The 18,172-nt window shown below is 33.5% G+C and overlaps 1 protein-coding gene across 1 annotated transcript; it reads left to right on the top strand.

Moving 5' to 3' along the window:
* Positions 1-5,061: 5,061 nt before the first annotated feature.
* LOC108324037 (F-box protein At1g67340) lies at positions 5,062-6,866 on the top strand. The gene is made up of 3 exons (XM_017556832.2): positions 5,062-5,481; positions 5,563-5,725; positions 5,846-6,866. The coding sequence occupies exons 1-3, from the start codon at positions 5,201-5,203 to the stop codon at positions 6,566-6,568; spliced, it is 1,167 nt and encodes a 388-aa protein (XP_017412321.1). The 5' UTR covers positions 5,062-5,200; the 3' UTR covers positions 6,569-6,866.
* Positions 6,867-18,172: the final 11,306 nt, after the last annotated feature.

Below are 18,172 nucleotides of genomic sequence, written 5' to 3'. Positions count from 1 at the left end.
AATAAGACCCTTCAACTGGATATTGAATAACTGTGCTAGCTGATTGGGAAAACTGACACACCCATCACCCGTAGTCGTGTTTGTATCTCTCTGAATTGAGGATTTTTCCTCAATTTAGGGTTTCTCATTCTAATTTCCACTTTAGGGTTCTTAAAACGTTAGGATTTTAGATTGTAATTTTCTTTGATTTTAATAAAAGAACACACTTCACTTCCAACATAACACTTTACTCAGATTTGGCCACAATGGCATCAGCACCGTTATGTTTTTAACGGCATCCACGAAAAGGACCGAATTGAACATTTTTAAACAAAATATGGAGCTTTACTGAACTTTTTCAAAAGGTAGGACCATTTTGAACCAAACTCCCAAAAGTAGGAACCAAATGATGTATTAAACCTAGATATTAATAGATTAGTTTCAGCAACAACAATAACATTATTCTGATCTCAAGTACGATATAAAATAACACAACTAAAGTTAATTAATATATTCAAGGTATTATTTACTTTTAAACATAAAGCTTTATAATGATTTAGTACTTAAATTACATCTCACACCATGAAAGAAGAAATATATATTTATATGTGAAAGTATTTATAAATAACAATATATATATATATATATATATATATATATATATATATATATATATATATATATATATATATTTTGTTATGTAACAATAAATGATCTTAGAGGAACTCTGCCATGCAAAAGCTGAAACTATATCTGAGTTGGTTTGATTCACTGCATATATTCATGACCCACCACATACATCCTAGCCTGGGTTGGAAGTCATTTCTTAAAGAAATTATATTTAAAATATTAGATGTATTTTTGGTGTAAATTAAAATATCTTAAATTTTCCCAATTTCATATATTCTTTATAAAAATAAATTTTGTTCAAACAATTATATATTAATATAAATTTTAACTCACTGGATAATATATTATGTAAGATGTTATACTTGTATGGTTGGCTTGTGAGTTTTTAAATGCAATGCTTTTTAAAGAGTTATAGTTGTTTCAAAGTTGAAAGTATATCTAAAGTATCTTAATACTTTGAATGAGTTCTTCTTATAACATAGGACGACGAATCATACAAAATGTTTCTGAAAGGTATAATTTATTGTAAAATATTGATTTTTTAATCTGCTTACAAATTGACAGGTCAATTGTAAGAATTTCCTTAATTTTATTTATAAAAACTCCTTTCATTCTACAATTTGATCATATTAATGTATTATGCCAATAAATCAAGTTGATTCAGATTTGTTTTTTATATATTACTGTATTTTAATTAGGTTCAGTTTAAATTCAAATAAAATAAAATAAAAACTTACCCAAAATTCTCTTAGTGTTTGGATATACACAAATTTATACATCGTTTGGTAATCTTTAAGCTAAACTATTTTCTTAACCTTTAGGCTTAATGCATATTTGGGTAGCCTTTCAAACTGCCATAACTCATGCTTTAAAACAATTTTACTATTTAAGTGAGGAATAGATTTATGTAATGGACTAATTTTAGAGATGCATAAGGTTTAGTCAACCATGACTTAAATTTTCCTAGTTGATTATCAATTTCTTTTCCTATTTATTTTAATAATTGCATTAATTTTTAATAACTTTTGATAAGTATTACTAAGTATATAATTTTATATTACATTTAATTATAGCATTTATCTTATTTTATATAAATACATATTCAAATTTATGTACAAATGTTCACTAATTACAATTTATTATTATATTAAAATTTAAATTTATCTTATTATTAGATAAGAAAAAAAAGTCACATATGGTGGACTTTAATATAAACCAATCTATGTAGTTTTATTTTATTTATAATCATTATTTCTAAAACACCTTCTAATTAACAACATTCTAATTTCTTTTACTATTTTAGTTTATGATGTCAAACTTGAGTAATATATATTTTAAATTTTATTTTTGAATTTAGATGAATAAAAATAATTAATATTAAATGAATTTTTATTCAAAGTAATATTTTATATTTATTTAGACTTAAATCTATTAAAAGTATAATTTAGACAAAAAAGAATAAGCTCAATTTTTTAAAATTTATGTGTAACACCCTAATTTTTGTACTTTATACAATATATAACTAACATAAATTAAATACTTAAAATAAAACTCTATTTATGTTTTATTGAAAATTTTCACACACAAAAATACATTACTTTTCAAACAGATTTTATTGAAAAACAAAAATATAAGGCTAGAAGATTGCTTCAAACATTTATTAATATTGATCACTCTTCCTAGTGTTTAGGATCTCCACATCTAAGATCATGTGCTCCCATGACAAATTACAAGTAGAAACCATCATTACAAAGTACAAGATAGTGCGGTCAAAATGGGTTGAAACCCGTGAGGCAACCCGGCTCACCACGAGTTTGAGCCGCGTTGGGTTGGAAAAAAATATGAAAATTTTGATGCGAGCCAATTTTGACCCGGCTCGCTAAGAATCCGGCTCGCTAAGAATCCAGCTCACCTGGGTTGAACCCGTGGTAAGCCGGGTTGGCTCACCAACCCACCTATTTTTTTTTATTGAAATTAAATTAATTATTCAAATCCTATTTTTTTTTATGGAAATCAAATTAATTATTCAAAACGCACAACCTTTACTTCGCAGTAGAGCTTTTCGTGCTGCGTTGTGCTGTTGTCTGTCAAAAAGTTCCCCTTTGCTATATATTTTTGTTAACGGCTATATGTAGTTTCTTGGTCAAACGGTTGTGTATGTCTCATTAAACTAAATTGGCAAAATTTTATGCTTGATAGCTTAGAATATATAACAATAGAGTTCTTTTGTTTCATTTTCTTTTATATCAACTGGTCCAATTATTAATGTTTCAATTTGATCGATCAAAGTAACATGTTATAAGAATCTTAGAAGAAGAGGGTGAAAAAAAGTTAAGTGAACCAATGAGCCAACCCATTTAACCCACCAACCTGTGGTGGGTTGGGTCGAGTTCAAATTTTTTCATCTTGCTAATAAATGAGTCGGGTTGGGTTGGTTCACTAAGTGTTCAACCCGTGGTGGGTCAGATTAGGTCAGGTCGGGTTACCCGTTTTGACAGCTCTAGTAAAAGGGTGAGTTATTATAAAACAAACAAAACAATATATAACTTCTCATAACAAACCATGATAATGTGTTAGCATATAGAGTTCTCAATATAGAAATATCTGTCCTTTAACTTGAACACTCCAAAGATCTCTAACATATACACACTCCACATGATTCATAAAGTTATCTATTCAAAGAGATCCATCATCTACTTCGACACTTTAAGAAGTATCTTCTCTATTGAGAGATACTCACCCAAGAGATCTCTCAAGGCACTCACTCGAGGAACACCAGAATCCAAACCACAATCATATTCACGACTCTCAATTAGAGTCCACTTATACAAAAAATCAAAAACACCTTTAAAAATTCCAAATTTAAAATAATAATTTAAAAATTAATACTTTCATAGCACAAGATACTTACATGCCCTTGTATCAATGAAACTCATAAAATCATGAAAAAAAATATTCTTTCACCAAAATATCAATTTTTCAAAAACATTGTTAGAAGTCTACATCAACTAAAATTAAAGATAATTTATAGTATATAAGTGAATTTAGTGTTAGGTTAGAGTCTATCGAACCACCTATTAACGTCTCTCATCTCACAAGTCATTTTTTTTGTTTTTTTCTCACACTCAATTATTCTATTAGTATGTATATTTATGATTTTCACTTTTATTTTTAAAATCCTATAAATTCTTAAAAGAATTTATGTGATCTTCTAATGAAAATAAAATATTAAATATTTTTTTAATAAAATTGTTTAAAATATAACTTGCTTATATTATAATAATTACTTTATATATTTCTTAGAAAAATTATATTATAATAATCACTTTATATCTTTTAAATAAAATAAATAATAAACTACCTTAAATATATTTTTAAATTTTATTATAATATTTTAGGATCTTAAATTATGACTTTGATTATTTTTTATATTTAGTGACTTTTTTTACATTATCATAAGGTTAAAATAAATGTTAATATGTATATTATTTTAAGTTTAAAGATTTTGATTTAATTTTTTAAATTACAAGAGTCCTAATAAAATTTAATAAAGTTAACGGAACATAAACTTGTTTTTTCGATGTGTATTAGAATACTTGGATGAAAATAAAAATAGTTGGGTCAATAACTGATTATTCTGACAATGTAAGTTTGGAAAATAGTTATTTGATATTACTTTTCTACCACACATCGTCCATCCCAGTACAAAATTAGAGCATGAAATTATTTTGAATAATTGGAATGAACTAAAAAAACAAAAAACGACAGAATAAACTGGTAAAAAGGGAGAAGAGTAGTGTAATGTAACTAAAGCAGTTGCTGAATCGTAGTTTGACCTCGAGATGAGTTTGGTCTTAAACGAGTGCCCAGGATTCGGTACCTGAAATTGCCCACTCCAATGTCACTGCCTGCTCAAACACGTTCCTAACGGCCACGCACCAAAACACATGTGTCCATCACGCGCACCTCCGAGAATAGCGAATGTTGTTTTAAACCTGGGGTTAACTTAAATTTTCAAAATAACTGAAGTTAGTTGTTTCACTCAACAAATTTAACCGCTTTTAAAACAAACTCTCAGCATATTATTTACCCTCTGCTTCCCATTCCTTTTGCTATCTCGTTAAAAGAAAAACTAATACAACTCAGGTAGGATGAGAAGAATAGACTATTCAAAATCAAAGGTATGCTGCAGACAAGAGAAAAGCATTTTCTTTAGGCAGTACAAAATAAGAGCCATTTTTAATTTTAATTTTTAATATCCAGAGCATCAAATTATGCAGGACGAGGGTGCGGATCTGGGTCAACCAAGTTTGACCAGCACAAACGACAACATTAGGGCTGTTTCAGTAATTAAGTAGTTGTGGTCCCCACCTTAACATTTGTTGTGTCCGCTTACATATACATACTTATTTCTGAAGAGGTATTTAAAAACCTTGGCAGTGTGTTTGATGTTATTGTGGTCCAGGTTTGGAGATTCATAACATCACATTGCATTACCTCCTATATATAACTTGCTTCCTAGGTTTTCTTCCCTTTTATCTCTCAAGGGAGAGACAAGAAAAAGAGAAGAAGAAGAAGAAGGAAGAAGGGCATGAGAACAAGGAGAGGAGCTTGTTATTCTGGAGTAGTATCAAGGATGTGTTCGGATGTGAGGCTTGCCAACAAAAACAAGGATCTGCACATGCATATGCGTGTGCATGTCGCCGGAGACTCCTTTAGTTATAGCCGAAAAAGGCAGAAGAAGACGCCGGAAAAAACCGCTACCGATTACGATTTTTTTGAGTCTTTGCCGGATGACCTTGTAATCTCTATCTTCTGCAAGCTTAGTTCTACCGCCACTAAACCTTCCGATTTTCTCAATGTTTTAACCACGTGCGTAATTTTCAACCATTGTTTTTCTATTCTTCTTACATTTTCTCTGGACGGTGTCTGATTCCAGTCTCTGTGGAACAGGTGTAGGAGATTAAACAAGTTAGCACTACATTCGCTTGTTTTGTCCAAAGTCTCTCCCAGAGCTTTCGCTATTAGAGCCAAAGATTGGTGCGATTCGGCGCACCGTTTCCTCAAACACTGTGCGGATGCCGGAAATGTTGAAGCCTGTTTCACTTTAGGCATGGTGAGTTAACCTGAAATTCAAGTCAGGAAATTAGAAAAATTCTGTCTTGTGTGAAGTGATTGTCAATTGTTATTGCCTTTTCAAAAATCTAACTTGTTGATTTGTATCTGTTGTGTGCAGATTCGGTTCTACTGTTTGCAAAACCGAGGGAGCGGCGCGTCGTTAATGGCCAAGGCAGCGATAAACTCCCACGCGCGTGCTCTGTACTCGCTGGCCGTGATTCAGTTCAACGGCAGCGGCGGAACCAAAAGCGACAAGGACTTACGCGCCGGCGTGGCTCTCTGCGCCAGAGCCGCGTTTCTCGGCCACGTCGACGCGCTGCGCGAGCTCGGTCACTGCTTGCAAGACGGTTACGGCGTGCGGCAGAACATCGCCGAGGGGCGGCGGTTCCTGGTGCAGGCAAACGCGAGGGAGCTGGCGGCCGTGTTGTCGACGAACGCCGCCGCGCGCCACTGGCTGACGTGCAACCTTCAGCCACAGCTTCGGCAGGGGATCGGATGTCCGTTGCTCAGCGATTTCGGATGTAACGTCCCGACGCCGGAGGTGCATCCGGCAAGCCGGTTCATGGCGGAGTGGTTCGCCGCTCGCGGCGGTTCGCCCGGACAGGGGCTGAGATTGTGTTCGCACGCGGGGTGCGGGCGGCCCGAGTCCAGGAAGCACGAGTTTCGAAGGTGTTCTGTGTGTGGCGCGGTGAATTATTGTTCACGCGCGTGCCAAGCGCTCGATTGGAAGTTCCGGCACAAGGTGGAGTGCGCCCCCGTGGAGCGGTGGCTCGACGAAGACGGCGAAGACATCGGAGACGAGGACAGTGACGGCGAGGTTATGGCTATGGCGGATAGTTAGGCAGTTTTTCTCAACGTATAAGTGACGGTAACGGAAAGGGAGGCTGTGGTGGACGGAGGAAGATTTGAATCTATTTTTGGTGAAGAGAGAGAAAAAATACTATTAGTTGTCCGTCTCCAAAAAAAAAGGTATACAGTACTTTTTTTTTCTTGTATAGTGAGAGAATTCTCATGGAAAATCGAGAGTAGATTAATTTTCTCTATCTTTGCAATTTCAGAGTTTAACTTTAATTAGAGAATCAATGCTAAGATCTTAATGTGAATTTTAATCTATCTGAGAGTAATTGATACGAAATAAATTTAATGTTTAAAAATAATTTGTAGAAAAAATATGTTAGGGAGTAGATAAATATAGTTTGTTTGGAATTGGGGTGCTGGTAGATATGACAAAATTAAATGTAATTAAGTTGAAGGTGGAGGATTTGGTGAGGTGTGATTTGTCTCTACTGATTTAATGCGGCGCCATGGAATAAGTTAAAAAACTAATTCAACAGTTTCACACACTTTTACCTTCCCTCACATGCATGCTATATCATTAGGGAGGCTTCATTATTTGTGATCCAACAACTTGTTACTAACTTGATGAAAATTATTACAAAAATGTTTTAATGACATATTATGCAAAGCAACCTATCATATCATTTACTTGGTACCAATAATTAGTCGGAAGATACTATTTAATTTTGTTTTTATTTTTATTTTTATTTTATGAAAGACAGCAACCAAATCGCATAGGAATGGTTTAAGTGAGGTTAATAATAATTACCATTTCTGTGCTCTTTGACTGCAACACTAATCTTCAACCAAACATTTGCTTCACCTGTTTACAGCATGTTTCTAATAATTGTTCTATTTATAACAATTTTTAAATCGCCTATTTCAAAATTCATAAACTGAAGTTCATCTATAATGAATAAAGTTTTAGCTTTAAGACTTTCCTAGTGCATCTCCTTAAGCTAATTAAAACAACAAAAATATTATATATTGCGTTGAAGCCTATTTTACTAATAGATAATGCGTTCAATGAATGGTAAATGGCTAAAAATAAAATTCCAAATTTAATTAGATAGAAATACGAATCTTATAAGCAAGCATGTGTAGAGGACGATAACATGGATGACACATAAATGTTTTGGTACTTTTAGTCAGTTCTAAAGTTCACGACATTAACTACAGTACCATGTACAGTATTTTAACTTTGATTAATTAGATAATAAAAGTCAACTAGTAAAATAACTAAAGCAGTTACTCGTTACAAAAATAGACAGTTATGTCATAACAATGATGAACTTACTTTTTGGTGAAAATAAATTTACTAGCAACATTACATTTTATTTTTTTGAAGTATATATATTATTAGTGATCAATTCTATTTTTGGATAGTTTTTTTTCTATATTTTTTTTTTCAAAAAAATGTTTTTTACTTCCTTGCACCATGGCTCCAAACAGTGTAGAGAATCGATTGACATGATTTAATGAATTTATGAAGCTGCATTAGTAGATTTAAGCGCATTAACTTTTATGCACATAATTAGGAAGTAGCTTTATTTCTATTTCTTTACATTTGACCTAATTTATTATTTATTATAACTAATGAGCATTATATTAATTTGTTTTATTATTCAATACCTAACAAAAATGTACAATAAAATTATGTTAATGGCATTGGTAGGATTACAACTAAATGCTACTCCAGAACCAGCTTTCATCTAGCTTTAATTATCACTGTCTTTTTTTTTGGTCAAAAAGGAATAAGAAAAGTTGAAAAAAGAAAAGTAGGAGAAACATTTGCAAATTTCTTGTTGGGTTTCAGAAAAAGTTAGCTGGCAGGAACTCTGTACATATATGATAGTTGAAAAATAAAAAAAAGGGAAATTTAAAAATAAAGATTCGATTTTGAATAGATTATTCATGTCAAAAGGGAAATAAATTAATTAAATGGGTGTAGAAAGAAGGTGAGGGGATGATGGAGTGCACTTATTCTTTCTGCAAGGCTCTTTATTTATTTATTTTTGGTCCAGGATAATTATTTATTTCAGTTGCACTTAACCCCATAGAGCAGTGAATGGGTGGACCAGGCCAGTGCAATAACTAGTCACATTTCCCAAATTCATTCAAATTTTAGAGTTGAAATTACAAAAGAGAATATCTCAAAAGACATTATAGAGAAGTATAAAAGAAAGGGTTACATTTTGGCATCTTTTTAAAGCAACAAACATTGGATTTCATTCTATTAAATCTTTTCATGAGTGAAGTCGTTTACTTAGAAAACATGAAACAAAAACTGAGAGAAGTTAAATTCTGTGATTCAATTTTATTTGTCTCTTATTTGAATTAGAAGATGAAAAAGTTAGTAGAAAAAAGAGCATATATATGTTTTTGGGTAGATTATAATATAATTGGTTTATTATAAAACAAAAGTGGTTAACTATGGTACGTGCTAACTACCACTATTTTGTGGAAATATGATGAACCTTCTAGGACAGATAGATTTCTTATGCCTTTCATTTATTTTTCTTTAAAAAAAATTATTTTCTCCCTTTCTTCTTGTTTTCCTCTTGCTTTGGTATCTTTGCTTTCTGTCTAATCATATTTCGTGCCAGAATTAGAGGGAGACATTTATTAATATCATAATCAGAACCAATCTTTGATCGATAATGTATTATGTTCTTTTAAAATTTCTAAATAAGTATAAATATTTAAGGAGATTAATAGGACCGTTTGTTTGCCCTTTTTTCAGAAAAATAAAACTGTCCTTTTTGGAATAAAAATACATCGAAAAAGTTTATATTTATAGAAAGCAGAGCTAATAGTATTAAAAGTTAGAAAAAATTAAAAAAAAAAACATAAACAATTACTTCTTTTAAACTATTACTTTTGAAAGCTGTTTATAAACGTTACAAAGAGCATTTGAAAATATAAAAGAAAAATACCGTACTTTTTCTAAACGATTACTTTTAAAATAAGTTCATAAAAGTTGGGGTATAGTTCGGTAAAATTTTATTGACTAATTAATGTTTTACTAGCGTAAGACCTTTTTGAGGTTAAATTATTTTTGTAGTTGTAATATACACTATCCTTATCTCACCACAAGTCACTAAAATATAAGTGAGTATATTGAATTATTTTTTAACTTAACATATTCTCAACTAGACAACTAATATATGAAGTAAATGGATCAATCCTATATAAGTGAGGGTTCGCAAACCCATAATTATCCTATAAATAATATACTCATTGAGGTAAATAATTCATGTTCATATTTTACAACATCAATTGTTATCTGACGTACTCTGCTAACTTGGGTATCAGAGTGTCTTTTGTAGGCATATTACCTCCATTCATGGAGAACAAACATCGAGGGAAGGGCGAAAAGAAATCCACTTGATGCATAGAAGATTGAGGAAGTCAATGAAGATCATCTTCATACGATACATTTAGCTTTGCAAGAACAATTGGCGCTTAGTGTGAGATCGAGGAGTATTCTGTGAACAGAGGGAGAGACCACCACGAACAAGAAAGTGTTAGCGAGGAAGCCATCACGATGCAGAACAATGTTGGTGACGAGACAAATTGATTTTCTCCCTATACCATTAGAACCTTGTTAGCGTTCCTCCACTTCACAAGTACTTGGAGGCACCGTTGTCAGCCTACATCTTCTTCTCATGCCACCACTATCCAAACACTCAACCACCACCATTGGCCACCGCATCACGAGGTGTTGCACTAGAGAATGTGAATCCAACTCCTGAATCGTGCTATTCTCCATCGCACTTCATCAAAACGCAACCACCACAAATTAGGATGAACCATCGTCTTCTTCATTGTGAATCACAACAAACACCCAACCTACAATCCCAAATCGTGAGGCGTAGTTCCTTCTCCTCGCGTCATCTTCTCCACCACGTGCAACCTGCAAATTAAAAACATAACCAGACCCCTACAAATTCGTCAGTCAATCAAGCCATCATAGCGTCGCACCTGCATTTACCGTTGGTCGCACCACCACCATCGAAAACTAGAACCACTATCACCTGACAAATCAAAACGCGATATCTTTCACCACTATCAGACCATCGTAAAACCTGTACAGAAACCAACCCTAAATTACACAACCCCCAAGAACACCATGAGTCAGCCATGGATGAACCAGTAGAGAAAATACGCAACAAACCTCCTACAATGATCAAATGTGTCTTTGAAGAGTGAAGGGCAGAAGAAACCTGCTTGTAGGACTATTGCAGCAGTCCTTTCACCACTAAAATGACCTTCATATGGTGAGTCGTGACAATGTCGTAGGACACTTTAATTTCATTTCCAAATATGCACATTCTTAATAATCCATCAGCATAGATCTTAAACAAGTATGGATAATCCCAAACGAATTGTTTTTCATCTTTAAGCAACCTTTGTTTTTTGTGCCACATGAACTCTTGTGGAATGATACTAGTAGCCATGTAGTTTGCTATGTCAACAAACCATGGTCTTTCTTTCACGACAAAGAGCTTTTCATCTGGGAATTCCTTTTGTATTTCCATTTCTTTTTGTGTTATTTCTTCATTGTCTAGCCTGGAAAGGTGGTGAGCTACAAGATTTTCGCTTTCCTTCTTGTCTTGGATCATTATATTAATTTTGGTAGAATGAATGAACCTTGTTTCTCGACACCAAGAGGGGGGGGGGGGGGGGGGGGGGGCGAATTGGTGTTTTATAAAAACGTGCATTTTTAAATCTTTTTCGCATATTAGAATGATCTTGAAATCTTTCTTGTGCAGTAAGCAAATATGTATGCAATGAAACTGGAAATGTAAAGAGACAAGGAGAGAAAATCAAACACAATTTTTATCCTGGTTCGACCTTAATGCCTACATTCAGTCACCCTCCCAATCAACCTTAAATTGGAGAGTATTTCACTATAATGATCAGAGTATTACAACCAAGGCTTTACAGAGCACACTCAAATGTAAACACCTAACAAACTCTCAATCAAATATAGAACAGAATACACTTGCAAACACAGAACCCCTTGTTCCTATTGCAAAAACCCTTTACGAATCCCCTCTAAAATTCAAGAGCTCCTCACTCTTCTTCCTGACGCGCACGTCCAGGGAAACAACAACTCAAGGATTGCAAAATCTTCTCCTGATCAAAACAAATGCACTAGTCGTGCTAATGTGATCAGCCAATACAGTCCAGTCAATTGCCTCTCAAGATTCTTCAAATTCTTCGCGTTCTTGATTCTTGGAGCGTTTGTTCAACCTGTAACACTTTCTTCACAGAGAATATCATATATGACAATCTACAATTGATCAACAGTTATAGAATTTCAAGCAATGCGACAATATATATTTTTTATCAGTTCTGACGCAAAATAATCGATTACTATACTCATGTAATCGGTTACATTAAACAGATGTAACAACATTATAACAAACTCGGCTCTTAATTGAATGCTCAATTAATGTAATCAATTTGCATTTAGTGTTAGTCAAACATATTTAAAAATATGATCGTTAAAGCATTTTGACTAAGCTGAAAACAGTTTTCAAAAGATAACTGACTTAATTGAATACACAAAATATGTAATTGATTAAGCTTAACACTTAAAATAATTTTGAAAACTTTTTCTTCTCAAAAACTCATCACAACACATATGAAAATGACATATACAAACACACGAGTTTTAATCGATTTAACAACTAATGTAATCGATTCAAACTAGTTGTTTTGCCATAGTTCAAAACATAAGTTGTCTGATGACCTTAATTGATTACTACAACACTGTAATCACTTATGTCATGCATATATGCTTTTGTGAGTGTGGTTTTCATTACACAAAAACATACAGTGTGCATACACAGATATAATCACATAATAAACATAATAATATGCATAACCCAACACAATATGTCCAACATATGCACTTATCATAGTATGTGCGTATAACACAATAAGCATGTAGAAATTCCACATATGTATAACACAACACTGAAACACTTTTCTGTTGTGACATTACAACATTCATGTGTTGTTGCTATTAATGTGTTGTCATCATAAAAAACAACATAACAGGGATTGAGTTCAACTATCACATTGTTCCCCCTATCAACAATCTCCCCCTTTTTTGATGATGCACAATAATGATTAATAAAACAACCATGATGTACAGTACACAATAAAAAAAATTGTTTCACATAGTTTCAAACATAGACATATAGATACATATATGTCATACACAATCAACTATCTCAGTCAATGTTCAATTATTTCTCCCCCTTTGGGCATTAGCAAAAAAAGATTTATAGCACAAAATAATTGAAATACAAAGATATTGAATCATACAGAGATGCATCAGCATATGTAAAAAGAAAAATATAATGCTCCCCTTGTCAGCAATATTCACATGATATTAATTTCTTCCCCTTTTAACATGTGAACAAACATGTAACATAATACAAAACTCCCCCTATCAATATGCATATCATATTTCAGTATCAGAGTTGCATGATAGAGACATAACAAAGTATGTATCATTCAAATGGTTTCAAGCAGTGTATCAAAATAATATCACAAATATCAAAGCATTTCATATACAACTTGAAACTAAACAACCTAGTGTTATCATCCATAAACTCATACTAGATACACATCGGATTTTAAACAATAGTTTTATGATGAACAAACACATATGAAATCATAAGTCATGGTTTAAAGTAAAAGATTTAGCAGATAAGAGACTTCAAACTAGTTGAAGAAAGTCAATCAATTATGAATCTCCCTTAATTGATTCAATTCTGCAGTGCATTGTGAAATATCCATTTCATCTCTGTAATCAGTCAACAGTCCTGCATATTTTTTTATCTCAACTAGATTGAACATTAGTTCTCATGCAATATAATTGTGAAATAACCATTATCACAGATTAAGTATGAATATGCAATGTAATGTTGTAACAATGAAATGTTCAATTGTAATCATACAAGTGAGTTTTAATCAGATTTAATCAATTCACATAATCATTTACAGATCACAGATTGATTGCCAAAAGATAATTTCATTGATATGGTGAGGTAAGTACAATCAAAGCAGAAATCAAAATGGCTTAAAGCCACTAACTACAAAACAAAACAAAACGAACAAAGAAAATTCTAGTTCAGATTAATATGCCTTCTATAGTTTTTTCTTTTGCTTGTTTTTCTTCATGAAATTAATCAGCATGTCACTGTCACTTTCCTCTGCTGCACTTTCCTCTTCACCACTCTCTTCCTCTTCCTCAAACTTTTCATTCTCGTCACCAGTTCAACTGTAGTTTCTCTTTGATTGTTGTGACGTCCTGATTGATGTTTTGACAGGAATATTTAGAGAATTCATTTTCCTCACCATATATTTTTCAAACTTTGAACGAGGCATGTATGGTGCAGATGATGACCTAGCAGCTTCTTCCTCTTCTCCAGCATATTCATCCTTGAAAAACCAACAATCTAGACCATGTTGAAGTCTCATGTGATGTAGTACAGATTTATCAATCATATTACTCTTTCCATATGATTCAGAAGATTCATCTACACATTATACACCAAAGTCGATCAGCACTTTAGAGATGAATACACAATAAGGCAAGCTGGCAAATTCAAGCCTAGTGACTTTGAGCATGTTTTCTGATACTGCAGGAGCCCAATTAATCTGAATATTTTCTTTAAAAGCATGCAGAAGGTATAGATCCTCAGTGGTTGCCTGTGCGTGATTGCTCCCTTGTGCCATCAAAATCCAAGAAATGATGAAAGCACATAGGCGATAATCCTTTTTTCATTCCACCAGTCTTGTAATGAGAGTAATCTATCATTTCATTTGGATTCCTTAAACAATCTTGGTATACAGTGAACTTGTGGAATCTTTCCACACCTAAATGACTTTTCTCACCTCCTAGCCGAAAGCCAGAAATCTCAGTCCAAACTTCATCTATCAGCTTTATATCCACCCTCTTTACTCTGGAATAGAGTGTTCCATCATTGATCTTCAAATTTGAGTAAAATACCTTCACCAGTTCTGGGTACTAGGGGTCAGCCATTTCTACAAACTTCTTCAATCCCTGCCTGCTAAACCATCCAGGAAAATTGAATCCTTCCATTATGAAGAAACTCAATTTTACATATTTGTGAGAAATGATCTTCCTCATTCTCCAATCATCAATGAAGTTCATCTGAGCGCTATTATCGCCTATCCATCCGTCAAGGTTTGAACCACGATAGATGTTCTTCCTTCTAATATTCTTGACCCTCTTCCTTTGTGATGAAGAAGACGCAATGATCTTAAGTATGTAGTAGAGAATTTTCCAAACGACCTAAGAGAGTAAGAGTGTAGAGTAGCAGGGAAAGTGTGAGTGCCAGATGATAAGTTTAGGGTTTAAAAAGCCTGAGAATTCACTTGGAGAGAATCCCAAAAGTTAAGTTTACACACCAGAAGATACAATTGATTTCACAAAGCTTGCATTCAATTAATTTTTTAACACATCAGCAAAAGAGATAAGAATGCTAATCGATTTTATTAGTTTTGAAATCGATTACGTTTTATATCAGTTTCACACACAACAGAGAAACACACAGAAATGATCCAATTGATTTCGCTAATAACGTAATCGGTTAAAATTCGTGAAAAGTGTTTTTCATCCAAATTTGTCAAGCAAACAAGCACACAACATTCAGAAACACCACATACATTCACAAAAAAAAACAATGATGCATGAATGCATGAATTGACAATAAGTGTTACCACACAGTGTTACTCAAGAAGTTTTAATATGTCCTATTGTAATTCATCCTTGAGCACTTGTCTGCTGCTTGATCAGCTCACTTCCCTGTAAAACTTTCAAATGGTTTTGTTGCAGGTACCCAGATGAACTTGGGTCCTTTCTTGCTAGTTACAAGAATTTGCTCTTTAGGAACCCATTTGTATTTACCTTTAGGAATACCAATTTTCCTATAATAACAATTCCTTAGAGTATGATCAATAGTATTTCAGTAAAATCAAGCATTGGTTACAGGTTTACTTAAATCAATAAATTTCTTCGAATTGATTCTTTCAATCTTAGCCTTATAACCAATTCCTTGCCTATTAATAGCTCTGCCCTATGAACTTAACACAACTTCTAAATTGTCTCTATCAAGTGTAAACATAACTAATGTGCTGGTTAGATATTCTATTTTTTTAAAACGAGCATTGCAATTTTCACAATCTTTTTCTACAATCTTAGTTTCAGTTTTAACAGTTTTAGCAGATTGTAAGGCAAGACCCAGTTCATTTCTAAGCTTATCATTATCATCCACAAGGTTATTGATTCAATATTCAAAGTATTTTCTTTTAAAGTTTAATCGATTAACCTTGTAGCCTCTACATGTATCTCCTGAAATGCGTCCAACAATTAATAATATATGTCCTCAATTGGTTCATTCTCGAAGTCGTTGTCGCTACTTTCAGAGCATATAGATCCAGCCATGAAGCATAAATTTGACTCTTCTTCTATGCTTTGATCATCATCACTGGATGAGTCTCCATCCTTGTTCTCCCAGGCAATGTAACCTTTTCTCTACTTGCTCCTCCTCTTGGCTTGAGTGTATTTTACATCAGCCTTTTGCTTGATCTTCAAGTTTGGACAATCCAGCTTTATATGTCCTTCTTTCCTACACTCATAGCAAGTGACAATATTGATCTTTCCATTCCTTTTTCCTCCTTTAGAGTTCCCTACAAAGTCATTTGCAACATTTCTATTTTTCATAAATTTGGTTAATTTCTTTACCATCATATTCATCACCTCCTTTTATGAAATGTCTACATCATAATCTGCATCTAATTCGATTCTTCTGGAGGTCTTCTTGCTAGTAGCTTTGAGGGCTATAGATGGTTTCTGCTCAGTCTCCTCTTCTTCCTTCAATCTTCCCAGCTCTAGCTCGTGTTCCCCAAGCTCACCAAACAAAGTAGCCATATTCATAGTAGTTAAATCTTTGGATTCAGATATGTTTGTTACCTTTGGCTGTCAACTCCTATTGAGGCTCTTTAAAATCTTGATGTTGCTTTCCTCTTTCTCAAAAGCTTTACCGAGAGCCATTAAGTGATTAACAATGTGAGTAAATCTTTTCTACACATCATAGATGGTCTCTCCGGTCTTCATTCTAAATATCTCGTACTCTTGAACAAAGGAGTTCTTTCTTGCTCTCTTTACTTCATTCGTGCCTTCATGAGTTACTTCAAGTACTTCCCACATCTCTTTGGCACTCGTGCATTGTGATACCCTAAAAAACTCATCCATAGTAAGAGCATAAGATATAAGATTTCTAGCTTTAACATTATACTGTGCTCTTCTGTTTTCCTCTTGACTTCACTCAGAAAAGTTTTTCAAAACAGTTTTCCATCAATTAATTTAGTGGGTTCAAAGGGACAATTCAGAACAACATCCCATACACCTTTGTCTACAGACTCAAGAAAGATTTGCATTCTGATTTTCCAAAAAGGATAATTTTCGCCAACAAACAGAGGTGGTCTGTTTGTGGATGCACCTTCATCAAATGTTTGTGAAACAAAAGCCATTCCAGGAACAAATAATCGATTATACAAAAAGGGTAATCAATTTTTTTTTCAAATAACTTTTGAAAACTAGCTCTGGTGCCAATTGTTAGAATTAATGAACCTTGTTTCTAAACTCCAATGGGGGGGTGAATTGGTGTTTTATAAAAACGTGCACTTTTTAAATCTTTTTTGCAAATTAGAATGATCTTGAAATCTTTCTTGTGTAGTAAGCAAATATGTATGGAATGAAACTGAAAATGTAAAGAGATAAGGAGAGAAAATGAAACACAATTTTCATCCTGGTTCAGCATCAATGCCTAAATCCAATCACCCTCCCAATCAACCTTAGATTGGAGAGTATTTCACTATAATGATCAAAGTATTACAGTCAAGGCTTTACAAAGCACTTTCAAATGTAAACACCTTACAAACTCTCAATCAAATATAAAACAGAATACACCTATAAACAAAGAACCCCTTGTCCTTGTTGCAGAAACCCTTTGAGAATCCCCTCTCAAAGTCAAGAGCTCATCACTTGATGGAAGCGCCTAAGGAGAAGACGAACTAAAGGTGTGCAGATGCCATTCGAACTCCTCAAACTTCCTCCGAGAGGGAAATACACATCGGAATGATATGAAAACTCTAGATCGAGAGAGAAATCGGAAGAGACTCTAGGAAACCCTAGGAAACAAGCAACACTCAAAAACCAGAGAGGATTTGACTCGAAGAACCCTAAAACCCTAGGTTGACGAAGAAACCCTAAAATGAACCGATTAATCGGTTCAAAGTGAATAATGAATGGTGGAAATGGAGAATGAACGGTGGAAAAGTCGATTAACCGGTGGAGAATGAGTTTAATCGGTGAAAATTGAGGGAAAATGGAAAAGGATGAAAATGTTCGGTGAAGATGACTTTAATCGGTGAGAATAATTATTTAAACAGTGAAAAAGGCTTTCTATCGGTGAAAATGGAGTAAAAATGGCAGATCTTTGGTTGAAGACGAGGAAGAGCTCTTGCGGAAGAAGAAGCTCTTCCTGATGCGCTAGAG

Source organism: Vigna angularis, chromosome 1 (genome assembly GCF_016808095.1).
Source record: "Vigna angularis cultivar LongXiaoDou No.4 chromosome 1, ASM1680809v1, whole genome shotgun sequence".
In the NCBI taxonomy this organism is placed as follows: Eukaryota; Viridiplantae; Streptophyta; class Magnoliopsida; order Fabales; family Fabaceae; genus Vigna; species Vigna angularis.
The sequence above is the reverse complement of the archived record's forward strand: the minus strand, read 5'-3'. Positions and strand labels throughout refer to the sequence as shown.

Coding starts and splice junctions, on each gene's coding strand:
- LOC108324037 (XM_017556832.2), top strand. CDS start 5,201: ATGAGAACAAGGAGAGGAGCTTGTTATTCTGGAGTAGTATCAAGGATG. Junction 5,482..5,562: donor TTTCTCAATGTTTTAACCAC/GTGCGTAATTTT, acceptor TCTGTGGAACAG/GTGTAGGAGATTAAACAAGT. Junction 5,726..5,845: donor CCTGTTTCACTTTAGGCATG/GTGAGTTAACCT, acceptor TGTTGTGTGCAG/ATTCGGTTCTACTGTTTGCA.